This window comes from Rosa rugosa, chromosome 6, assembly GCF_958449725.1.
Source record: "Rosa rugosa chromosome 6, drRosRugo1.1, whole genome shotgun sequence".
NCBI classification, from domain to species: Eukaryota; Viridiplantae; Streptophyta; class Magnoliopsida; order Rosales; family Rosaceae; genus Rosa; species Rosa rugosa.
Genome location: NC_084825.1, coordinates 2,932,782 through 2,959,048, shown reverse-complemented (window position 1 = coordinate 2,959,048; position 26,267 = coordinate 2,932,782). Strand labels below are relative to the sequence as shown.

The 26,267-nt window shown below is 39.4% G+C and overlaps 3 protein-coding genes across 5 annotated transcripts; 2 read left to right on the top strand and 1 right to left on the bottom strand.

The window, feature by feature from the left end:
• The first annotated feature begins 2,428 nt into the window (after window positions 1-2,428).
• On the top strand, window positions 2,429-9,761 carry LOC133715976 (DNA topoisomerase 2). Of its 2 annotated transcripts, none has more exons than XM_062142699.1 (19): window positions 2,429-3,070; window positions 3,896-4,188; window positions 4,269-4,335; window positions 4,423-4,693; window positions 4,780-4,979; window positions 5,060-5,269; window positions 5,354-5,467; window positions 5,551-5,661; window positions 5,758-5,922; window positions 6,038-6,379; window positions 6,490-6,623; window positions 6,711-7,065; window positions 7,159-7,345; window positions 7,437-7,486; window positions 7,574-8,002; window positions 8,088-8,277; window positions 8,396-8,460; window positions 8,574-8,670; window positions 8,994-9,761. In XM_062142699.1, the coding sequence occupies exons 1-19, from the start codon at window positions 2,495-2,497 to the stop codon at window positions 9,554-9,556; spliced, it is 4,419 nt and encodes a 1,472-aa protein (XP_061998683.1). In that variant the 5' UTR covers window positions 2,429-2,494; the 3' UTR covers window positions 9,557-9,761. The 2 variants fall into 2 exon arrangements, with proteins under 2 accessions (XP_061998683.1, XP_061998682.1); XM_062142698.1 differs by having other exon boundaries at window positions 8,396-8,463.
• A 5,698-nt stretch (window positions 9,762-15,459) lies between these two features.
• On the top strand, window positions 15,460-20,492 carry LOC133717666 (protein OBERON 4). The gene is made up of 2 exons (XM_062144374.1): window positions 15,460-18,774; window positions 19,563-20,492. Exons 1-2 carry the CDS (start codon window positions 15,717-15,719, stop codon window positions 20,120-20,122), a joined length of 3,618 nt encoding a protein of 1,205 aa, XP_062000358.1. The 5' UTR covers window positions 15,460-15,716; the 3' UTR covers window positions 20,123-20,492.
• A 1,236-nt stretch (window positions 20,493-21,728) lies between these two features.
• LOC133717942 (peptidyl-prolyl cis-trans isomerase FKBP42) lies at window positions 21,729-25,697 on the bottom strand. Of its 2 annotated transcripts, none has more exons than XM_062144712.1 (8): window positions 25,545-25,697; window positions 25,347-25,410; window positions 24,212-24,394; window positions 23,758-23,847; window positions 23,303-23,487; window positions 23,065-23,187; window positions 22,789-22,941; window positions 21,729-22,316 (listed from the first exon to the last, which is right to left on the bottom strand). In XM_062144712.1, the coding sequence occupies exons 2-8, from the start codon at window positions 25,381-25,383 to the stop codon at window positions 21,990-21,992; spliced, it is 1,098 nt and encodes a 365-aa protein (XP_062000696.1). In that variant the 5' UTR covers window positions 25,384-25,410; window positions 25,545-25,697; the 3' UTR covers window positions 21,729-21,989. The 2 variants fall into 2 exon arrangements, with proteins under 2 accessions (XP_062000696.1, XP_062000697.1); XM_062144713.1 differs by having other exon boundaries at window positions 25,517-25,606.
• Window positions 25,698-26,267: the final 570 nt, after the last annotated feature.

Sequence of the window (26,267 nt, the reverse complement as noted above, 5' to 3'; positions counted from 1 at the left end):
AAAATAAAATAAAATAAAATCATTTTAGGTTTCTTGGTTGTATTCTACATGCATGGTGGCCGAATCATGGCTAGGTACATGAAGGAATTTCGGCCAAGAGAAGTTTACTTGTTCTCTAATTCACATGGAATTTTCTCATTGGTCGGATGATGCAAACTTGGAGAATTCTTAGAGAATTAAACCCTAGGCCGTGCACTATATAAAGGAGGGATGTATTTCGTGAGAATCATCATAAAACCCTGAATCAAAATTGCAATTCCTTCCCTTTACTCTCTCAAAGTTTCGGCCTCTCCAAGTGTTCAAGATTTTGAAGCCGTGAAGCAAGTTCATCCTCCATTCATCCATCCTTGCCGTGAGCCTCATTGTTCTCCACCACCTTTGAAGACCTTCTTGCGTTCTTGAAGCTCTTTTAAAAGTGTAACCATGAACCTTAATCCTTGTTTTCGGTTTTCTTTATCTTGTAACTTAAAAATCGAATTCTTTAGCGTTCTTTGTTTTTGGTTTTCTTGGATGTTGCGATTTCATGTGAGATTAAAGTATATGTTTTGATGTTTAGTTTCCAATAGCCTTGAAGCATGAATTCGTTTTAGGATTTTCAGATTTATAGTTTTCAATTTCTTTATATGTTCTTGAATGTTTGTTGGTTTTGTTTTTCAATCCCACATATCATGTTTTCAATTTCTTTAGTGGCCACTTTAGGTTTCGAATTGCATGATTGAATCCATAATAAGATGCTAGCGTTCTAGGTCTTGTTAATTAAGGTGGAAAACCTATAATTACTTAGGTAAATCAACAAAGAGAATTGCATGCGTGATTAGCGTTCTAACTTGTGTGTTTTTTCTTAAATCAATCAAACTTTCAAAGTGCTTCTTGCGTTAATTGTGTATTGTTGATGAATTGATCACTCACTAGCTTTGCATGATTAATAGGGTTAACTATGGTGCGTTCATCTAGTTAATTTAACTAAGAAAAGTAAAAAGAACTTATGCATGCGTTCATAGTTTGTTCTTGATTGATTTCGTTCAAGTTGATATTTTGATTCGAAAATTATGAATTTTAGTCTTGAATTCGTGTTAAAGGTTGTTAACTTCATCAATGCATCTCATCCGTCCATTTCATCTTGATTCTTGGTTGATTGGTCAATGTAATTAGTTAATTAGATAATTAGTTAGTAAATAAACAATTTCGAAATCCCCTTTATTTCTTTGTAATTTTCGTAAATATTGTATACTTGTGATTAATATTTTTTTCTTTGACGTTTAAATGACAGGAGCACCCTCAATCCCCGGATAGAACGATCCTTACTTGCTAAATACTAACAATTGTCAACATAGTTAATTTTGAGAACTCACTTGTGAGCTAATCAAGACTCGCTGACAACCTCGGACCAATAATCCCAACAATTCATCGCATGTATTGATCCCGATTAAAATAAGGAGTTAGGTACCGAGACGAAAACTGTCTTGGATCCCAAGTCTTTATAAAAAATCCACTAGGGTCCCAAATCCGGATCCAGGCTTGAGTGACCCCAAGTGCCATTGCCCTAAGCCACCCAAACAGGCCCAAGCCCAAATCTGCAAAGCAAAATCAAAGCCCAAGCCCAATGAGGATGAACCGTAGCGGCCAATCCAGCCAAACGCTTGTCCAATCTGTTGCTGCCGCTCCAACTCCAGCCTGAACCTCTGACCAACCGACGACAAGGGTCCAAAATGTAGCCTCTGATTCTAGCCTCCAGAGGATCTGCAACCTCACAACTCCTCCACCGCCGCCATCTTGTATAGGCAACACCACAAATTTGATATTAGTCCCTGATCAAGTTGAAAACCACCTCGATCCTGCGAGAGCCACTGAAAGTACAAGTGTTGAAGGACAACTCAGTCCTAATCTGAGACTTGACCTCCATGATGCCTTCAGAGGCCCTGGCCGGATTCCAACTCCTCCATTCACCAGCATTAGCAAACACCCAGCCAGAAAGAGAGCAAACGAAGGGCTAATATCGCCAAATCATCTATATTAATTATACAAAAAATTGCAACTCAACACATTACCTTTAAATAAATGACTAGAGCTACATTTTGAGTATAAAGATTAATAATTCTACAAATTTGGTAAGGAAGTTTGTCTACATTGTATCACAATGATAATCGAAAAATTACAAACAATGTATCTCTTTTCTTTCTTTCCTAACGAAAAATGCATCCGTGTATACAAGAATTTTCGTCTCAATTTAGTAATAACAAAACTTGAAGCCCCATTTCACCCGCGATGCACCCGATCCCAACTCTCCTCCATCATCCCCGTGAAACCCTAACTCAAACCACAGCCGTCCGATCGTATTTCAAATTTCAAAATCCCGCTCAGACCCCAACGCATTTCAAATTTCAAATCCCCAGTACCGTTTCACTTTATATCTCCCCATTCTCTCTCTCTCTCTAACCTTCAATTTCCTCTCTCACTCTCTCTCCCCCAAAACGAATCGTTTTGGTCTCAAACCATGGTGGTCGAGAAGAAGCGCCCGCTGCAGAGCAGCAACAACGCCAACACGGCGGCGCCGCCTTCGACGGACGGCGGCCACGGCAAGACGATCGAGGAAATGTACCAGAAGAAGAGCCAGCTGGAGCACATCTTGCTCCGACCCGATACCTACATCGGATCCATAGAGAAGCACACCCAAACCCTCTGGGTCTTCGACAACGACGAGATGGTCCAGCGCTCCGTCTCCTACGTCCCCGGCCTCTACAAGATCTTCGACGAGATTCTCGTCAACGCCGCCGACAACAAACAGCGAGATCCGTCCATGGACGCTCTCAAGGTCACCATCGACGTCGAGCAGAACTGCATCAGTGTGTACAACAACGGCGACGGAGTTCCGGTGGAGATTCACCAGGAGGAGGGGGTTTATGTGCCGGAGTTGATCTTCGGGCACCTACTGACTAGTAGTAACTACGACGACACGGTGAAGAAGACCACCGGTGGACGCAACGGGTACGGCGCCAAGCTCACTAATATATTCTCCACCGAATTTGTCATCGAAACCGCCGACGGCAAGCGGCTGAAGAAGTACAAGCAGGTATATATATATATCTATCTATCTGTGTATATTCAATTATGTGTGTTTGCTTCTGTGTTCGTATTTTAGGGTTTCACAGTTGGTTGGAATTATTGAATTAGGAATTGTTGTTTGATTTGTGAATTTTGTTATGAATATTTGTATTCTGTGCTCAATTAGGGTTCATTTGTGGAATTGATTGACAAAGTGGTTTTCGATTGGTGATTTGTGATTGTTATAGGTCTTCTTCATATTTTGTTTTGATGAGGATTTAAAGGTCTTATAATTAGGGCCATATTTAGGGCTTTTTGAGAAGGTTACAGGGTCTATGGTTTTAATCATGTGCTTAAGTATACGATTTTAAGGCATGGTCATTTCGGGTTCTCCCATGGGCGTGGTTGTATATTTCCTTTTGGGCATTTGCTTAGTTGTAGATATCAACATAACATATATCAGTCTATTCCTGCTTTATTAGTCTCAAGTCTTTTGAAATTGCAGTGCATCATTGTATGGCAAGCAATATTTGATATAACAATTGTGATATAATGGTGGTAAGTGTAGCGGTTTTGTGAATCTTGCACATCCAGTTAGTTTTATAGCTTCTGAATGAATTGGTCTGTGATGTCTTGCTTTCGTATGTTAATAAGCATCTTTGGTTGTTACTCAGGATTTATTCCCTTAATGAATAGCACAATGCTGTGACTTCACTTGTTTTGGGTTTTGAAAGGGAGACATGGATTCAATACGTTCCATCTTTCTTTTTCTAAATGTTTTTCAAGAAACAAAAGGTAGCATCGGCTAAAGATTTGTCTCATAGATGAATAATGTGATTCTTGTTGATTCCAGGTGTTCACAAACAACATGGGGAAGAAATCTGAACCGGTCATCACTAAATGCAAAGAGAGTGAGAACTGGACCCGGGTGACGTATAAGCCTGATTTGACAAAATTTAACATGACACATCTTGAAGATGATGTGGTAGCATTGATGAAAAAGCGAGTGATTGACATGGCTGGATGCCTTGGAAAGACTGTGAAGGTCGATCTGAATGGAAAGAGGGTCCCTGTAAAGTCGTTTCTTGATTATGTTGATCTCTACTTGCAATCTGCCGGAAAATCTAAAGATACTAAACTTCCAAGGTGCTTGTTCTGAAACTGTTTATTCTCAATCTTCTAGGTCACTTAGGGGAACTTGCTAACTATATCTGTTCACTTGTCAGGATGACTGAGAAAGTCAATGATAGGTGGGAGATTTGTGTGAGTCTCAGTGACGGGCAGTTTCAACAGGTTTCTATAATATTTTTTTTTTGAATTTTAAATTAAAGTTTGCACTTGGAATTGTGTGTCTCATGTTGCTGGATTTAATTTTACCAGGTCAGCTTTGTGAATAGCATTGCTACAATCAAGGGGGGAACTCATGTTGATTATGTCACAAACCAGATTACTGCTCATGTGATGAATGTTGTAAATAAGAAGAACAAAAATGCCAACCTCAAGGCTCACAACGTGAAGAATTATCTTTGGGTCTTTGTCAATGCTCTTATTGACAACCCTGCCTTTGATTCCCAAACAAAGGAAACTTTGACGATTCGCCCAAGCAGTTTTGGGTCTAAATGTGAACTACCGCAAGAGTTCTTAAAGAAAGGTATGCTTACACTAGTTCAATTGCTCTACTGGTAGGCTAGTCTCAAAATGTTTAAAGTCGGTTCTCATATATTGATTATTTTGCAGTTGCAAAGTCTGGGGTTGTGGAAAGTCTTCTCTCTTGGGCAAGTTTTAAGCAGAACAAAGATCTGAAGAAAACTGATGGAACAAAAACGGAGAGGCTTCATAATATCAACAAGCTGGAGGATGCTAACTTAGCAGGAGGAAGGAACTCTGAAAAGTGTACCTTGATTTTAACAGAGGGAGATTCAGCTAAGGCTCTTGCAGTAAGTGTCATTTTGGTACCTTCAGCAATAATTTAATTTTTTTCATCCTTTCTATAATAACATAATCTGATCTACATCAGATGGCGGGACTGGCTGTTGTTGGTCGGGACCATTATGGTGTTTTTCCATTGAGAGGTAAATTGCTTAATGTAAGAGAAGCCAGCGCGACTCAAGTCAGGGATAATGAAGAAATCAAGAATATTAAGAAGATTCTTGGTCTGCAGCAAGATAAACAATATACCAACATCAAATCTTTAAGATATGGGCATCTGATGATCATGACCGATCAGGTTAAATTTCATGCTTCATTGGTTTTAGTTTTATATCTACTCTGAGATTCTAGTTGTAATATTAACAGCTTATCTGCTTTATAGGATCACGATGGCTCCCATATAAAAGGGCTGCTGATCAATTTCATTCATTCCTTCTGGCCCTCTCTGCTAAAAGTTCCATCATTTTTGGTTGAGTTTATAACGCCTATTGTTAAGGTTGGTTCTGGTTGAGTTAACCTTTATTTTTACTGGAGAAATTTCTTGAAGAATATCTTTAACTTGTAATGTGCTCTGCACAGGCAACTCAGAAGAATGGGAAAGAACTTGCTTTTTATTCAATGCCCGAGTATGAAGCTTGGAGGGAAAGCTTGAGGGGTAATGCAAGTGGGTGGACCATAAAATACTATAAGGTTTGCGTTTTATACTTCTGCAAGTAAGCCTTATTGTAGTATATTTATATTGTGAGTAGCTGTATGATTCTTATACTTACTTTCTTTACATCTTAGGGGTTGGGAACAAGTACTTCAAAGGAAGGCAGGGACTACTTTCAGAATCTAGATATGCACAAGAAAGACTTCGTTTGGATAGATGAACAGGATGGGGAAGCAATTGAACTCGCTTTTAGCAAGAAGAAAATAGAAGAGAGGAAGAATTGGCTTCGGCAGTTTGAGGTGGGAAGTTTTGGCTTAAAAATACAAATACATTTCTATAATTGTATTTTCAAAGTGACTCTTGTCTTATGAAATTATGCTTATATGGTAACTTACTGGCCTTTTTTGTTTGCAGCCTGGTACTCATCTTGATCAGAAGGCGAAGCTTGTAAAGTACAGTGACTTTGTTCACAAGGAGCTTATACAGTTTTCCATGGCGGATCTGCAAAGGTCAATACCATCAATGGTTGATGGGTTGAAGCCAGGACAGAGAAAGATACTATTCTGCTCTTTTAAGAGGAACTTTATCAAGGAAGCAAAAGTTGCCCAGTTTTCTGGTTATGTGTCTGAGCATTCTGCCTACCACCATGGTGAACAAAGTCTTGCCAGTACTATCATTGGAATGGCACAAGATTATGTGGGCAGTAACAACATTAATCTCCTTCAACCAAATGGTCAATTTGGGACCCGTAACTTGGTAAGAATTATTAATCTCGTTCAACGTATCAGTTATTTAAGAAGATTTCATCTTGCAGTGTAATTTTATTCAGAGATGTTTTACTTACATTTATGTTTTGCTCGATATAGGGAGGCAAAGACCATGCAAGTGCTCGTTATATATATACTAAGCTTTCTCCTATTACAAGGTTCCTTTTTCCAAAGGATGATGATAGACTTCTTGACTACTTGAATGAAGATGGGCAATCTATTGAGCCAACCTGGTATTTTTTTGGTATCAAAGGATTATTGCATATAATTTTAAGACATGGGTGGATAAGTATAGCTGAATGACTGATTTTGTTGTATAGGTATGTGCCAGTTATCCCAACGGTTCTTGTGAATGGTAGTGAAGGAATTGGGACAGGGTGGAGCTCTTACATCCCTAATTATAATCCAAGAGACATTGTTGCAAACGTTAGGCGGTTGCTCAATGGTGATGAAATGGTGCCAATGGATCCTTGGTATAGAGGCTTTACTGGATTTATTGAGAAAACTGTCAAGGAAACTGGTCCAAGCTACACAGTATGTGGGATTATTGAGGAAGTCAATGAGACAACACTCAGGATTTCGGAGTTACCAATCCGTAGGTGGACTCAAGATTATAAGGAATTTCTGGAGTCTATCTCTCAAGGGAATGACAAGGCCAAGGATCCTTTGATCGAGGTATAGTCGACTAAAGTACTTGACATCTGCAATATATATCAAACTTTGTTTCAGGTTTTTCTGAGTTTCTAATCAAAATTATTCATTCTGCAGGGTTTCACACAGCATAGTGATCATAGTACTGTAGAAATTCTAGTCCACTTGCCTGAGGAGAACCTGATGGCAGCCAGAAAAGAGGGTTTGCTGAAGAAGTTTAAATTGACCACTAGCATGGGCACAACAAACATGCATCTGTTTGATCCAAAGGGTGTGATTAAGAAATATGACACCCCAGAACAAAGTATGTGTTAAGGTGATCTAGTGTGGTTTGATTAATGCTTAGTGTTACAAATATATAACTAGACTTTGTTTTTGCCTTCTTCTTTCTGCAGTTCTTGAGGAGTTCTTTCACCTAAGACTTGAATTCTATGAGAAAAGAAAGGTTAGTTTATTTGTTGTCAGATATGAATGTAATACAACTTAACTGATTTTGTGGTACAACTTAACTAATTTAATATCATGTATGCAGAAAGTATTGTTGGATAACCTTGAGTTGGAATTGTTGAAATTGGAAAACAAGGTTAGATTCATCCTGGGTGTGGTGAATGGAGAAATTATTGTGAGTAATAGGAAGAGAGCTGATCTATTCCTTGAGCTCCAACAGAAAGGTTTCACTCCTTTTCCGAAGAAAACTAAGGCTGTGGAGCCAGAGGTTGCTGGGGCAACTGAAGATACAGATGAAACAGAAGAGAACTCAGAAGCTGTCATTGGTAATGGAGTACGAATTAGCGATTATGAGTACCTAATATCCATGGCAATTGGAACCTTGACCATTGAGAGGGTTCAAGCTTTATTGGCTGATAGGGATAAGGTCAATGAGCAGGTTACTGATTTGAGAGGTTCAACTCCAAAGTCACTGTGGTTGAAGGATCTTGATGCTCTTGAATTGGAACTTGATGTATGCATACTAACCACTCAGATTTCACTATTTTTTGTTGACTTCATTTGTAACCTTTGTGTCTGATATACTATGGTTATACCAGGAGCTGGAGAAAAGTGAGGCTCTGGCAGATGAGGCAAAAAGGAAATCAAGAAACAACCAAATCAAGAATGCGCCTGTTGGGAAGGTTTCTAAACAAGCACCTAAGCCACGAAAGAATACTAAAAAGGCTAACAATGCAGAAGCTATTGCAGACAGTAGGGAAACATCTTCCAGTTCTGCAATGGAAATGGGTAAGCTTGCTACACAAACAATAGATATTTAGTTTATATTTCCAATAGATATTTAGTTTATATTTCCATGTTTGGATTATGCACTTGCTGAACCAAGATCATCTGCCTGTTTTTTCAGAGAAAGCTCCTGAGGTGGTGAAACGGAGAGGTGCAGCGGCAGGTTCAAAGAAAGCTCCTGTTAAGAAGGTCTGTCTGAACACTTTTATTTATTTGGATTTTCATAATTCATATGCTGTACAAGAGTGAATGAATTAATGTCATCTGAAACTTATACTGTTGTTGTTCTTGTTTAACAGCAAGCAAAATCCACAGTAGTTTTGTCTGATGATGAAGATGAAGAAATGCTTGATTTGAAAGATCGACTGGCTGCCTATAATCTTGATTCATCTCCAGGTACTTATATGCATCTTTATAATTTTTTCCATTCTATTTTCTTATGGGGATGCTGGAAGTAATGATACTGTTTGGTATTAGTATTTATCTGTTGTACCATAATTGGGACTCATCTACTCAGTTAAAATTTTCACTATGTACTAATAATAATGATTTATGATTACAGTATGAATCTACCTTTTGTCTTATCAACTTTCAAATTATTTGGAAAGCTGCCTAACCAATGAGCTTCATGGTTAAAAAGAAGAAATTAGCATTGAAACAATTCCTTTATCCTCTTCTTTTGCCTCAATTTGAGCATTAACATAGTTTCAATGTGACAGACAAGGAAACTGAAGTGCCACCAAAAGCAGCCCAGAAGAAGGCAGCTACCAAAAAGGCCACAATAACAGACGATGAGGACGATGACGATGACGATTTTGAGGTGGAAATAGCAGCTGCCCCCGCAGCAGTTAAGAAGGGAGGTAGAAAGCCTGCTGGAGCTACGAAGGCAGCAGCAGCGGCTAAGCCCCCTGTGGCAGCCAAGAAGAGAGGTCCAGCGGCGAAGAAGGAGTCTCAAACATCATCATCTTCGGGCCAGAAGCTCTTAACTGATATGTTGAAGCCTGCTGCTGAGAGTTCTGGGGTTTCTCCCGACCCAAAAGTGAGAAAGATGAGGGAATCTCCATTCAACAAGAAGAGTGGTTCTGTGTTGAGCCGGGTTAACTTGGAAGATGAGATGAATGAAAGTGAAGAGAAAACCGAAGCTCCAGTAGCAGCCGGAAGAGCTAGACCGCAGAGGGCGGCTGCTCGTAACAGGAAAATGGTTCTGTCAAGTGACTCTGAGGATGCAAATGATAGTGATGAGTCTGAGGTGGAGGAAATTGATTCCGACGATTCTGAGTAAGCAAGTCATTTCGTTTCAGTTTAGTTGCTTGTTAAGAATTCTGAGAGTGGCGGTAAAACTTGATGCGGGGAAATTTCAGCTCATTCCCTGTTGTACGCATTTCAAGTTTGCTGCTTTATTATGGTAACTCATTATTGAACATCTTATTATCAACTATCAAGTTTGATTGGTGTTGAAAATATGCTAAAATGCTCTACTACTTTGAGTCTTTGAGTTTGCTTTGTTTTTCTCTACCTGCAGTGTCTAAAGCGTTGTCAAGAGAACAAAGCTTAGTTAGTGGTTATGATTTTGGACTAGCTTTCTTCTTGTTTGGACTTTTGTTGCCTTAGCCGTAGGTGAAGCAGTCATTTTCTAGGTACTGTTGTTGCCTCACTTTTAAGTAGTTTCTTGATTTGAATTTGGAAACTGTAAAAGCAAGTGGTATGGTGGGTGCGTAGTCCATGTCTTATTCCAATTGGTCTTTGTTTGGAATTCAACGACTAAGTTTGGTTTGCGTCCGAAGAATGGTTTACTCCTTGTTTTTTGTCTTTAATAAAAGAAGATCAATCTCCATATGTGTCTAGCTCAAGGTTTGAGTGTAGTTATATGTATCCAATATTTTTTAGGGACCGTGATCACTTACTCAATTTCAACAACAAAATTGCCCACTTACTCCACTAAGAGATTTTTAACCCCACTTACCCAATTTAATATCTATTGACAATTTTGCCCTATCAATTCACCTAAAACTCATCGATCTCTCTCTCCTCTCAAACTTTCTCTCCTCCCAGAGTGTCTCTCTCTCTCTCTCTCTAGCCGGCAGTGTCGACCACGCCTTCAACACCTTCATCGTCGACCTCGAGCCCGGCGCCGGCTAGCACATCCCAAGCCCCATCTTCGTCGACCTCAAGCCCACCGTCAATCGCCGAACACTGATCTGGACTCCTGGTAACTCTGATGATCAAAAGCTCGCACTTTCTGATGTGATTTAGGGACCGGTGACCGCAGTTTCTTTGCTTCTTTGCTCCCGGAGCTTACCGAATTCCACTTACCCAAAATCCCGCAGTTTCTTTGCTTCTTTGCTCCCGGAGCCTCTTTGCTTCTGGAGGCTCACTGATCTGGAGTTGGTCTCAGTTTCGCCCCTTAAATCCCCGGAGCCTCTTTAGATCGACTGGAGAAGACGAAGGCAGCCGGTCGGAATCGTACCGGAATCGAGCTGAAGGAGCATGGGTGGCCGGAGAAAAATTTTGACGGTTTTTTTTTTTTTTTTTTTTTCTGATTTATTCGGTTGCTGCGTGTTTTTTTTTTTTTTTTTTTAAGAATTGTTGTTCAGTTTTTTTTTTTGGCAACGAATAGCAATTTTTTTTTTTTTTTTGAATGTCTATTGGATTGGAGGCCAATGATCTACTATATGTTCAACAATATGAGTAATCTGACATTGCAATGTAACTGTGGGGTTTGTTTGATGGTCTACTGGGGGGCAGTAGACACATTATTGGCCCCCAGTAGACTTTGATACGATGGACAGGGATCACTATAGTGTGGTGTTTTGATAAGTTACCTGTTGTTTTCTGTGTATTAAAGTCAAATTATCTGTGAATCCTACAAAAATGTGCATTTTTGGTGGTCTATTGGGAGGCAGTAGAAACATTAGATTTTGTATTGGGGGGCAATAATATGATTACTGGGGGGCAGTAATATGATTATAAATTGATCAATTGTTCCTGTAGTGTATTCATTTTGGTTTTGGGAGTTCATACAATTCACTGGACGTCAATAATATGATTTTTGGGAGGCAATAATATGATTACTGGGGGGCAGTAATATAATTACTGGGGGGCAATAATAGCCGGATTCTGGAATCCGGTCACCGGTCGCCGGAATCCGGTCACTGTTCGCCGGAGTCCGGTCACCGTTCGCCGGAGTCCGGTCACCGGTCGCCGGAGTCCGGTCACCGGTCGCCGGAGTCCGGTCACCGGTCGCCGGAGTCCGGTCACCGGAGACCGCGCCGGCCACTGGTCACCGGAGCACAGTAAGGTGGAGGGTGACTTCTCTCTCTAAGTGAGAAAGAAGGAGAGGGCAAAAAAGTCTCAAAAAAAAAAAGAAAAAAGAATTAATTGGGTAAAGGGGAAATAATCCCTTAGAGTGTTTTGGGTAAATGGGGTTAAAAAACAGTTGGTGGAGCAAGTGGGCAATTTTTAGCCTAAAATTGGGTAAACGAGCATTTTCCCTATTTTTTATCCCCACTCCATCCATAATTGATACTAGGAGTAACCTTCGAAATGTGTTAGTTAGAGCTAAGCAAGTAGTTATGGAAGTTACTGTGTTTTGTGAAATGGTCCTTGTGTAAAAGCTAGTAGTAATTTAGTTGATTGGGCTGAAAATATGACTAGATCTTTGTTGTCGTTCTTAAGCATTACCCAAAAATTTGTTCAAGCGGTGGATTCAACAACCCCAAAAAGAGCTAGAGAATGGCTCTTGCTGTAGAGAACCCTAGCGAGGCAGACTCCGTTGTCGAGCAACTTGATCATTTCTCATTTATACAGATTCTAAAGTTTATGTTTTTATTTTTTTTTGAGTTGAAAAGGTCACACTTTTATAAAGTTCAGCAAGCAGTACAATAACGACTTGCCCATAGGGCCGTCAGAAGAAGCCATTATATAGAGCACACTACACTAGCACACCCCTCACACAAGCGTACTACTCAGCACACCCCTAGCACACTCACCTTTTAGTATTAAGCTCAGACAAAGAAAAATTAGAGCTCTGAAGAAAAGTAAAAAAGACAACAGAGCCCCAAGTATATTATTTTCTCCGTTCAAAATTCATGATATATGAGTATTTTGAACGGAGAAAATAATTAAGTTCAAGAGATTTGACTTGCTTTAGTTTCGTTTTAACCAAATCATCATTTTGTATTTGGCATAAAAGGTTACTTAGAGCATCTTTAACAATGTTCTTAGATGAACAAAACTTGTTCAAATATTTGGTTAAGAAGAAAACTCTCGAATCTTCTCCATAAAGATTTAGATATCAAAAGGAAGAAAAATCCAATTCTAGACCCGTTCAAATGAGGTCGAATGAATTAGGTTTGAGGAACAATAAATAGGATGAGATGAGATTAAAGAAGGGGAGCAAACGGTTCGTTTGACTCTTTGTTAGGCTCCTAGGGCAATTCTTCTTTGTCTCTTTTCCACGCTTATATGATATGGCCATTTTCATTCGTTCTTGGCCTTGTAGAGATTTTGATTTGTTCTATTCAATCCGTGGCTTACTCCAGTCAATGAAACAAATCTCATTGCTTGAAAGAATGGCTCTTGTTTTGGTTTTTACTGTTTTATGCATTGAAGAATATTATATATGGCCGTAGTTGGCTTTTACTCACGTTAGTCACCTAGAAAACTATTGCATGTTGACTTTGGTGTAGAATCCAACCCAAAATATTATTATGTAATTTGTAATTTTTGTTTATAGCTAGAAAATCTTTTACATAATTGTTTGAATTCCATAATTTATATTTGCGAATTAGTTCTCTGTGTTTGGTTTGTTGTAAATTAGAAATGACCACAACACATTGAAACAACTAGGGCTGGAATCGGTGCTTTGGGTGTTAAACTTAACAGGTTCAGTACGAGAGTGGGAGACCAAGTGGCCGAAGGGTCTACTAATTATTTTTTATATTTGTTTAGGTAAATATCTATTTTTCATTAAGATTTCTAATGTACATTTTTTTTTTTGTATAGAAAGAAAGAGCATCAAACAGTCCTAGAGCCACAGCTACAACCTTAACCTAAGTGTTTATAGTCGAAGACAGGCAGAATGAGTAAGAATGAGTTTTAGGTTGAATGACAGAAAACTCTGTTCTTCTTGATATCGGCCTCACCATTTTCTGTCCAAAAACCAATGTCTTCATTCATTCATTTATTCATTTTTTTTCTTCAATGAGAGTTTTTCATTTGATGGTTGTTGTAGCAAGATTCTTCCAAGGATGTTGGATGAACCACCTGCACAATAAAGAAAGACTATCGAATTCCTTTAGTAAGGAGCGCATCAATGTGGTATCGGCCAAAGGGGCTCCAATGCTCAAGTCACTCTTATTCCACTACCAGCACATTTGCTCACCTAAGGGACAGTTTTAAGGGATTGTGAGGGACAAATGCATCTTAACCACATGTATTAAATATAAAAGTAGAAATCATAATAACTTAAAACTGTGTATTTATTTTCAGCCGTCAGATTCACTTGTTCCTCACAGTCCCTTAAAAACTGTCCATTAGGTGAGTAGGCCTTCCACTACCAATAGACTAGTCAAAAGTGTAGATGTTACTTACTAGAGTGATGGAGAAAATGATGCTTATATATGACTATGTTGGAAACCCTAGGAGGCGTGTTGCCGATCTAAGCGAGGCTTTTATCGGATCCTATGCATTTTACCGTATAGTTAGGTGTAATTGGCGTCCTACGTGGTTGAGCAGACCTAGCTGGGTACACCACCAAACGCTCAGATCCATGAGAGGGTCATTAATCCGTTTCGGACGAACTCTTGGTGGAACCGTGGGTTCTCCTTGGTCCTTAGGCCAGTGCACGGAACGAGTTGAACTTAATCGATCCTCACTGGGAGGTACTTGTTCTTTGGATTCCTGGACCCAGGCCCCCCTTGCTAAAGGAATTCGGTAGTCTTTTTTTATTGTGCAGGTGGTTCATCTAACATCCTTAGAAGAATCTTGCTGCAACAACCATCAAATGAAAAACTCTCATTGAGAAAAAAAATGAATAAACGAATGAAGAGATTGGTTTATGTACAGAAAATGGTGAGGCCGATATCAAGAAAAACTACAAACAAGGAGTTTTCTGTCATTGAACTTATTGAGTCTTACACTAATGTAAAAATGATTTCTAATTTACATTTCTTTTCACCAACGATTTACAAAGACAATATTTGATTATTTATATAATTTTAGAAATACAGTTCAATTGGGGCTACTATATAGTATATAGTATGACTAAAATATTCTCTTTCCAATTGGTGAGAGATGCAAGAAAAATGAGTTAAGATTAGACTGTATTAGAAGTTCGATTATAGCAAAGCTCTAAGTTTTTGATTAAAAAATAAATTAGAGAAAATCTTCCACACTTCAATTTTGGTAAAAGAATTCCAATAAGGACAAGCAAAAAGTTTGTCCACACATTTGTTAAGACACTATTCTTTTCTTTACTTGTTTTACATGATTAAAAGAATAATTATGTGACAAAACAGATGCACAATTTTTGTGCCAAATCAATTGCGTCTCAGGGACCTCTCTTAAAAAGTTTTGGACAATTCTTAGGTTCACTCCTAGGGTGAATGAGCGGTCGATTAACATACTTTTACTTAATAAATTTATTATCTAACGATCCATATCTTAAATTAGCCTTTAAAGATCATCTTTATAAAAAATCAATCGAATTGGAAATCGTTTAATTATCTAATTGAATCAAACAAATGGATGGTTCTAACAACACTTACTACTATTATGATGAACCGTCCATGTATTTCAAAGAAATAAATAACTAAAAGATCTTCAATTTGATTGATTTTTTACAGAGCTAATCTTTGTGTTACGTTATACAACATGAATGGTTGAATTAGAAAACTATAAAATTATTATGCATAATCACAAGAGATGGTGAATATACTCATTCACCCAAATGGTGAACATAAGAATTATCCAAAAGTTTTAGTCGTAACAAAACTCTATTTAAATTCAACTTTTTCAGATTTTATTGCCGAAAGATAAAAAAGAAAGAAATTAGAAACTAAAACTCGAGCGTAGCCACACGCGCGTCCTTTTCAAACACAGATTTCAATGCATTTCCACGCAGTTTGCGTATTCAACTCACCATCTCGCTTTCTCTCTCCTCAGTAGTTAAAAACTGCGTTGACTCCCAAAGTTTGAACCCAAAGATACCAACCTTCCTTTCTCTTCCTTCTCTTCTCTTCTCTTCTCTTCTCTTCTCGCTCCCATTTTCCTCAATTTCCAATTATGCCCCTGTCCCCCGCCGCCTCCTCCGCTCTGTGACTCTGCAACAACAACCAACCGACTTCCCACTTCCGGTGGCACTCGCCGTAATTTCAACTCCACCTCCGGGGCAAATTCACAACCGACTTTGTAGCTAATCCCTTTTTTTTTGGGGGGTCGAAATGAAGAGGCTGAGATCCAGCGAGGATCTCGATTCTTACGGTAAGGATCCGAGCCCGAACCCGAACCCGAACCCGAGCCGGACCTCCTCCTCCTCTTCCCACCGAAGCTTCTACTACAACAAACCAGACACCGCCCGCAAGGGCTTGCTCTCTTCGTCCTCCTCCGCCTCTTCTCTGGCGGCCGCGGCGGCGAGGTCGTACGACCGGGATAGGGGAGACGACGATCGCGAGTTGGCGGCCGGCGGCGGAGGGTCGAGGATGGTGAGGAAGAGGCCGGCGGACCTCGACGGAGGGTTTGATCGGAGGAAGGGGGTGGATCGGTATAACAGAGACGGCGGCGGCGGAGGGTACGATCGTAATTTGATGCACCGGTCGGAGAGCTTCTGCGGCGGCGGGTCGAGGAGCAGGGGGTCGGAGTTTCCGAAAGGGTTCCGATCGGAGAGGGACCGGTCGCGGCGGGAAGGGAGCAGCGCGCTGTCGTGGCGGCGGTTCGGGAAGGAGTTTGAGGAAGGAGGGAGGAGTAGTGGTAGTAGTAGGTTGGAGGAGAGAGGGAAAGGAGGTGGAGGGTTTAGCGTCCGGTCGCCGTCGTGGTCGAATTCGAGGGATTCCGGCAGCGAGCAATCGAGGGTTAGGTCTCCGCCGAGGAGATTTAAAGACGGGAAATCGTCGAAATCGAAATCAAAGTCTAAGTCGCCGACTTGGTCCAAAGATTCTGTTGGGAGTGAGCAATCCAAGAGTGTTGAGGTGAAGAAGAGTGAGCCTGAGACCGAGCCGGAGCCGGAGCCCGAACCTGAGAGGGAGCCGGAGCCCGAACCTGAACCTGAGCCGGAGCCGGAACCTATGCCAGAGCCTGAGGCCGAGGCTGTGGTGGAGGAGGTTCAGGGTGAGAGTGGAAGTAGGACTAGTAGTGAAATGGAGGAAGGAGAGCTTGAGCCCGAAGCCGAACCGGAAGATGGGGATGGAGGTGAAGAGCTAGAGGTGGTGCCTGAAGGTGGAGCTGAAATGGAAGAAGGCCAAGTTCAGATTGGGAGCGAAACGGAGACTACGGTAATGGAGGAGAGAGATGGGTGCTTAGATAAAGAAAAGGTGAAAGAGGGAGTGTGTGAGGGGAAAGAGGAGGAAAAGAAAGAAGATGAGTTGCCTTCGGTTGATGAGACCAGAAATGTAGGGAGGCAGGAAGAAGGGAATGAGTGCAAGGAGGAAGTGAGCAAGGAAGTGGTTTCGGAGAGGTCGTTGGAAGTGGACGAGGAGCCAAGGCAAGACAAGGGGATAGACCTTGAAGTGAAGGCTGAGGATGACGAAATGACAGAGTCTGATAGGGAAGTGACAGAGGACACTGGAGTTCATACACTGAATCTGAGTGCGGATTTGACTCGGAATTTCAAGGACAAAGGGAAAAGCGTGGCCCATGTGGAGGATTCAGCAGAAAATAGTAGATGGGTTGAGAGAGAATCCAGAGAACTACTAACTTGCATGGACAATGATATGGAAGGACCGAGCACTAGGGGTTTCGAGTTGTTTACATCCTCTCCTGTTAGGAGGCAGGAGAAAGCTGATTCTGGTGTTAATATGAAAGATGAGAAGTTGGTACTTGAGCCGCTTGACCTTTCACTAAGCTTGCCTAATGTTTTGTTACCTATTGGTGCCACTCCTGGTTCTCCTGATCAAGCAATGAGTGTTCAGTCTTTAAGTAACACTTTCTGTACCAACTCGGATGGATTTACTCAATCAGTATCTTTTTCAGGTTCTCAGTCATTTTATCACAATCCTAGCTGTTCTTTAACGACCCAGAATTCGATGGACTTTGAGCAATCGGTTAAAAGTCGTCCCCTTTTCCAGGGAATTGATTGGCAGGCGCTAGCTCAGAATGAGGCTAAGAATAAGGAGGTTCCATTTTATCAAAAAACTTTGATGACTGGCAATGGTTCTCATCCACAGTCGGGCGTTACAAATGGTCAATCTGTGCAAGGGCAACAAGTTAAACATTCGGAAGGAAGCTCTAAAGTGGCAAATGGATTTGAAAGGCAGCTAAGCTTCCATAAGCAGTTGTCAGGAGGGCACCCAAAGCACCATGAGGATGTTAGGTCACCTTCGCATAGTGTTGGATCTCAAGAAATGGGTTCAAATTATAGTTTTGACAGGAAACGACTAATGAGAGAGAGAAGTAGTGGTAGTTTATATAGGACTAGCAGCCAGAAGGAAAAAGAGCAGTTGCTCCTCGGTGGGGCTGATTTTGTTGAGACAATCATTGCCAGGATAGTATCTGATCCAGTCCATGTAATGGCCAAGAAGTTTCATGAAATGACAGGACAATCTGCAGCATGTGTGAAGGAGAGCATTCGCGAGATTATGTTAAATGTGGATAAGCGCATGCAACTATTTGCATTTCAGAAGGCACTGCAGAACAGGTCTGACATAACCTTGGAGATGCTACTAAAAGCCCATCGGGCACAATTGGAAATATTGGTTGCTCTCAAGACTGGTCTACCAGATTTTCTTCAGCAAGAGAGCAGTGTGTCATCTTCTGATTTGGCTGAGATTTTTCTGTACTTGAGATGCAGAAATCCTTCTTGTCGGAGTCCTGTGCCTGCGGATGAATGTGATTGCAAGGTCTGTTCGCAAAAGAATGGATTTTGCAGCGCTTGTATGTGTCTTGTGTGCTCAAAGTTTGATATGGCCTCAAATACATGTAGTTGGATTGGGTGTGATGTTTGTCTTCATTGGTGCCATGCTGATTGTGCATTGCGGGAATCTTATATTAGAAATGGACGCAGTGCAACTGGATCTCAAGGGACGACTGAGATGCAATTTCATTGTGTTGCTTGTGATCATCCTTCTGAGATGTTTGGCTTTGTGAAGGAGGTTTTTCAGCATTTTGCCAAGGATTGGACGATTGAAAATCTTGCCAGGGAACTTGAATATGTTAAGAGAATTTTCCTTGTCAGCAAGGACATGAGAGGGAGACGGCTGTATGATATTGCTGATCAATCGCTGGTTAGATTGGCAAATAAGTCTGGCCTTCCGGAGGTTTACAGTTACATAATGGCTTTTCTTGAGGGTAAGTTCTTTGTTTTATGACTTTTATCTGCAAAATAAATTTTGTGTTCTGTTTTCCTAATGGTTCTGAGGTCATAATACGTACACTTTGTCATAATACTTCAGTTTGGTATTGTGCTTTTTATCTATGAGTAATATTGCTAGGAATGATTTTAAGATGGTCTTGCCAAAAATATCTATGCAGAATGTTATATGCTATTGATGTATAAAAAGCCAATTCTTCGGCCTTTTATACCAATTGGCCTTTTATACCTCAAAAAAAGTCAAAGTTTCTCAAACGGACTTACTTGCCTATTTGAAATTTCCATCTGTCCATCGTTTATAAGATATGGATATACTAATGCAATTTTTCAGGAATACTCATGAAAAATTGTCAAATTGTCTTCAGTAGTATTTTTTGATTTCACAGATATGGCAACACTCGGATAATAAAGAAGCAGTTAAGCCTTTTATTTATATGTTGAAGCTTGAAAATACGAAGTCTTGGGGGGAAATTTTTCTGCTTTATATAATAGGGAGCTACTAATACCAGAGTGCAAAAATAAATGATATAATTTTGGACATATAAACTGTAACAATGATTTCTGTATTTTATGCATTTTGTTTTTAGCATTCTGGGATCCAGGCATCTGTAGTGGCAATAAGTAAATCTGAACTGCTTTTGAATGCTTATATGAGATTCAGATATATGGTGATTTAGTTGTATCTTATTTCCATCAAATGACATGAGTTTGCAGTTTCCAATATGTATCGGAATCTGAGTGTTTTCTGTGTGATTCTTGGCTGCAGATACTGACAGTTCCAAGTTGGGCAAAACTCCCATCTTACCTGGGAAGGATCTAGGTAAAGGAAGCAGTGGTGTTGCTGGGCCAAGCCAGGAACCAGCATGGCTAAAGTCTGTATATACAGAAAAGGCCCCTCAGTTGGAATCTGCTCCTAGCGTTCTTCCTAGCTACAACTATGAGCAGCACGATAAACGCATTATGGAGTCAGGGTTGCACATGAGTTCTCAAAAAGAACCTGTTTTCGATGAGTTGGAGAGTATTGTGAGGATCAAGCAGGCCGAGGCTAAAATGTTCCAAACACGTGCGGACGAAGCAAGAAAAGAAGCTGAGGGGCTGAAACGCATAGCACTGGCAAAGAATGAGAAAATTGAAGAAGAATATAGGAATAGAATAACAAAACTCCGTTTTGTTGAAGCTGAGGAAATGCGGAAACAGAAACTTGAGGAACTGCAGTCTCTAGATCGAGCTCATCGAGAATATTCCAATATGAAGATGAGGATGGAAGCGGATATTAAAGATCTTTTATTAAAAATGGAAGCAACAAAGCGAAACCTTTCCTTGTGATTTGCAAGATGAACAGGATTTGCTGTAGAATTTGTCAGTGTGGCAGGTAATTCTAACCTTGTGTCCGCTGAAAATTGTATGTGTACTATTGTAGCATCGAGGCTCCAATTTGATGAAGCCGGTGATCTCTAGGCTTATTTTCAAGGTAGTTCCTGTGGTATTTGTAGTCGTTTTTGTTGTACCTGTATTTGCGCTGCTAACCAGAATCTGTACAGAGAGTGCCCTATTTCCAGTTATGTGTTGTAAGTTAGATCTTCCCCCCTTTTACGAATCTGGGGATAAATCGTGGATCAAATTTTTGATATATCTTGGGGATGTTGCCTGTTTGTAATGTGGTTAAGCAATAGCAGGTGCTCACTTTTAATTTCCAGTAGTGTGCTGAACTTAATGGAGCAATCAAATCATTTACCTTAAATTTTTAATTTTTAATTTTAGTTTTTTACACTTCCTTCCTTTGCATTTGGGTTTTGGTCAGTCGCCTATGCTTGAGGTATCTAGTGTGTTACATCAGTCAACAGTATTATTATTGGCCTGCAAGCAAGAATCTTGTTTAGAATAATGTGGATGGCAACTCGTTGCACGAGGACAACGTGGCGTCAAGCCATAGGTTTATCCTGCCGGAATATTGGAAATGGAGGTATTTGCACCATAGACCAGGTCACCAGACACCAGATGAATGCTCAGCCTTGACCTTTCCCTTCTGCAATTGCTGTCTGATAGGGTTATGTCGGACTGAAAGGGAGACTACTACTACGAAGGTAGTGAGAAAGGTACTAGACTACACACGTGTAAGGTAGAGAGGTGAGAAACTTATAGTCAGGATAGGGCGAGACTCTGGACCTCAAACGTCAACGCAAACCGGCAATGCATTCTCTGGTCTCATGGTATTACAAAGAAAAAAAACATGTAAATAAGTAAATAACAATATTTCTATGCTAAGAACCTCCTTAGATTTGGATTTTTTTTTAATAGATTCACTTTTCGATCGCATATCTACATCTTGACCGTTCAGTTTTTAGGTATATATGAGTAGATGCAAATTTTCAGCAAAATTGATGATCATTAAGACATTCAAAACTGTGATTTACAATTATGAACACAAAACAGTTCAGGTTGGACAGATTTAATTCGTTCATTGATTTAATCTAAATCGATACCTTAACAATCATCAATTTGGCTGAAAATTTGCAGAATTGATCTATACATTAGAACTTAAAAATTGAACGGTCGAGATGTGAATATGCGATCGAAAAATGACTATTCAAGAAAATCCTTAAATTTTAAAATCTAAAGAGGTCCTTAAGATAGAAAGACCGAATAAAAACCAACTGTAGTAATTCTGAATATGATTTATCATACAACTTTTTACAACTACCACTTTCACAATGTAATTTCCATTTTCCTTTTGCAATTATGATCGTCAAAGGGGTACGTTATAGCCCTATGGTTGTGTACTACAGCGTACCACAACGAAAGGCTGCTTTCTGTTACTGATGTCCGGTCTGGGAGATCAACAACGCACACGAACATAAAATCTCCACCATGACTATAAGAATGGCTTTGATTAATTTCTTGTTCTTGTTCTTTTTTTTTTTTTGAGAATGAATTTCTTGTTCTTTTAACAAGGTGAAAATGAGAAATAAATTCCTGCCGAAAAGTTTAGAATCATACATTCAGTCCATGTATCTTAGAACTGAAAACTGTTGCCATCCAAGATTTAATAGAATCCTCCCCTCACAATTGAGTGAAACCTTTAGGATCACAACAAGTCTTCAGTGTTTATTCAAAACACCAGTACACGAAGTCTCCTCACGTATGTTACAATTCAAGAGTCTCTTTGGTCAAAAAAAAAGAAAAAGAGTTTTGACTACTCAGCTTTTCGATTCTCACGCCTGAAGATACTGTAGAACAATGACAACAGCCATTGCCAAATAATGATCAACCATTTTGTTCGCTTGGGTTTAGGATCTGGTGTTGGTCCGAAAATTCCCTTGTAGATCTCCTTCTGTTTCTGATAAACAGCCTTGTCATGTTCAGCAAGCAGGCGTAACTCTCTTGCAATAGCTTTGTCTTGAGGAGCAAACTTACGTGCCTTTAGAAAATCTTCGCGGGCAGCATCTGTCTGCCCAAGCTCTGCTCTGGCTTTTGCTCGCCTAAATAGGGCTTTGACATTGTTTTCATCTTCTGCCAGTACCTGCACTCATTCGAAGATAGTTATCACAGAGGTTTCAAAAACTCTATTATCAGGTATCTTTGAAAAAAAGCAAGCATGATGAGTCAACAATGCAAGAGAATCGTGACAAGGACAAAAACGGCTGGGTTGGAGTGTCATAGACACATACTAGTATACTACAAAGATCATGGTGCAGTATTTTTAATTTTGTTATAGGAACAACGGTTCAAATAAAGTAAGGACTTTCTGACTGTGATTATTGATTAAAACTCTGCCAGTAAGCCTTCAAAGTCATTGCATTGGACTGTGGCCAACTAGCCATACTAAAGACCAACCATTTTTCAAGCACTATAAGGTTACTATGACTCGAACTTCTGGTATCTCAGTCCCCAAATAAGCTTAATATAATTCAACTTCCTAGTATCTTAGGGATGAATAATACAATTGCCGGTAATAAATGAAACACACTTTTCTTGTGATTTGATATACTTACAACAGTGCATTGTCCAATGGCTTCTTCATATCGCTTAAGCTTTATCAGGGAGGCTGCCATGTTAAGGTGGCATGGATTTTTAACAGCCAAAGCCATGTCCCTGTACTTCCCAAACAATTGGAACATGAAGTCATCACCCATATATGCTATTGCCTGACAAAAAACAGAGAACACCCATCAGATTGTTGTCACATGAAACCGAGCTGAAGAAACTGTGCAACTCAGGAACTCATCTGGAACCATAAATGTAATATCTAAGAATCACAAGTTCGTAACCATTTCATACTGTTGCATAGCCTCCTCCAGTTTTTCCTCCTTAAATAAAGCATTTCCATCCATCTTTCTTCTATCTGCTGCTCCAATCCTCTCCTCCACAGTCATATCACCGCGAGCTTTCCCCTATGAAGGAAAGACCCACAGATATACATTTAGCATATTACTCAAGTCAAGTCCTTAAAAAGAAATTGAACCTTCTATTGATAATTACTTGGGAGGACAATTGAAAGCAACTTACTTCTTTGGTCTCATCAAATCCAATAAGCTCAACTTCATACAATATATCTGCTGAGGGTGGAACGTTTGGGAAAGAAAAGTTTCCTTCTTTTCCGTATCCCAACTCCCAGCCTACATGTAATAGGGCACGTTCTCCAGCCTTCATGCTGGATACGCCAACAGCCAAGCCAGTCATTTCTTTTTTCTCTGTGTTGCAGTAACAAAAATATTACTAATTAGAAGAAGTTCATTTCCTATTTTGGCCACTTGTCTATGACTCCATATAGATACTGGTGTAGAATCTTTAATTACATAATAATCAGGATGATGAAAGAAAATTGAGTGAATTAATGCAACATACAAATTTCAAAACTAAATGCAGGTTGAACACGTAAGAACAAGTAACTCATCAACATTTCCATATATTTAGAATCCATCAATTATTTATAGCAATAGATTACTTAGCATGGCAAATACCTTTTCCTAAAATCATTTCAAGTGGTCGTTGTTCGTCCCACGTGTCTTCAAACTTATGCTGTGTGCTTTCAGTCCATGCCCTGTAATGCACTATCACACGTATGAAGACGTCAGATATTGATAAATTACTTAATTATTGACAACAAAAAACTAAAATTTAAAGTAAAATATCTGGCTAATCTACACTATATGTAAACCTCCCAATGATATAGTATGTGTACTTTGTGTGTGATTGCTTTTTCTTCAAAACCAACCATACGAGATACATATGGTGTGTGCTTGTCTTGTCTGTATATTTTATAAATGTACTTTTTATTAGATGTTCCAAATATGAATTTTGATGCAGTAAGTGAGATGTCTCGCTTGAAACTTATCAGAAAGAGAAGAATATCTATGAGTACTCAAAGGTTACCACATCAAAAGTACTAGAATAAGCAAACCATCTGACACTTACAGAAGCATGTTGAATATTTGGATGGTATCGGACCATGGCCTTCCTTAATGACTTGCTTCTTGACTTTGTCATGAAGAATTTCTTCCTTGGAATCAACTTTTGGGGGGCCATTAGCATCCTGAGGAGGTTCCCCATGAACAGATGCAGCATTTTCAATGACTATTTCGTTTTCACCATCTTGACCTAGAAAAGATACAGACATTAGCATGTCTTGCAATGTTTCCAAAGCTCACATGACTTGCTATAGACCACTCGAAGAGCACAAAATATGGTCATCTGTAATCTGCTCCACTCATAAGCAGAGGGGAAAATAAACACCGTACTTTTATGCTTAACAATACATGTATCATGTAGCTGAAATCCTTGCATATAGCTACTATATTAATTTTGAAATACACGCAATTCAAGGTAAAGTTAAGGAGGAATGACAAATCAAAGTATGGATGGCACAAAAACATAGTCATTGTTGTCCAAGTATTTTGTCTTTTCTCTGGATTTACATAAATTTCAGAAGCTAATCAAGTCGTGAAAAACAGAAGATGCCATAATCAAGTAACCAATCATAAGAATGAGACCTAAATATGTTTGTCAAAAATTGAGTAGAAAAGGATATAAAAAACATCTTTACATATGCAGTCCAACTCAATGACTCAAAAAACCACCTTATCTGAAGGTTGTTGAATCACAAACATGACTTGAAGCTAAGAAACCACTTTCTAACAAAGTTTGACCCGAGTGCTAACAAAACTACTACCACTACCTAGTGGAACAGTATCAAGTAAGGTAGTGGCATCCCCGAAGTTTAGAGTCTATTTATACCTTAAGATCGAACTCAGTCGCTACTGAATTCCATTCCATCAAAAATAAACTGATGATCTCTTGATTGTTATTACACTACAAAACGAAATTCCTCTTAAGATTATTACTTATACAAATACTGGTCATTGTAGATTTCCCTTGAATTTCAAAATTGCTATATTACTCTATATTCACATAAAACCAAACTTGGTGGTGTGATTTCAGCTTCAGATAATCAAGCATCAATGATTAACAACATGAAAAAGGTAACCAACATCACAACTAGAGCTGTAAAAATTTCATAACTGAAAATGAAGGGCAGAGTAGGATGAAGTACCAAGTGATTGACTTTGCTGCTCCTGGACATCCTCCATTATATATCACAGCCTTTGCAATCCAATCTGCACAGACCCAATTCAATTCATGAGGGCGTCAGTGAAACAAAGAAACAGACTTTACTATATTAGATGAAATCAGATGGAACACTTGAAAAATGCAAATGCAAACCCAGAAAAGAAAAGGGTTTTTCACTTACTGATTGGAGTTTGTTTGAGAGCTGCAAAGATCTGAGCTTTATTGCTTCTCTGGTTCAATTGGAATCAATTTTCAACGATCGAAGAAGATTCCAGAGAGAGAGAGAGAGAGAGAGAGGGAGATGGAGGTAATTAAATACGTAAGATATTATAATTGCATTTTGGTGCCTCTGAATGACTGTTTTTATCACTATTCAGTCCCTGAATCTGACCATCTTAGCAAACTTGTCATTTTCATAATTTTAACTTTTAAAAAACCAACATACTTTGAAAGGGGCGGATCCGGTTTCATTGGTCGGTTTTTTGATACTAAAAACTCAACTAGTCGTGACATTTTGTGAACAGTATTTGACTGGTCAAGCTCAATAGTGAAAATACAAGGAAAAAAAGCAGTGAATAGTCTTGACCGATCAAGCTCAACGGGTGAAATTGCTCTAAGTGAATTCGCTATGGTATTAGAAGTGTTGAGATTTACGAACTCAATTTAGATTCAATTAATATGTCAAAAACATCAAACTCAAAACTGTTGTTATTAGAGAGATGGGCACAACCTTATTACCCCTCCAATTTAGTAAACAGTCTTGTCGAATTAAGTTGAAGTTGATTCTTTAATTTTTATGAACAGAGGGTTGACTCATAAAATCTAAAAATCCTTTTTTGCAAACCACTCTCACCTTTTTTTTTTCTTTCTATTATATGTATAACATACAAAATTAACTCATCAT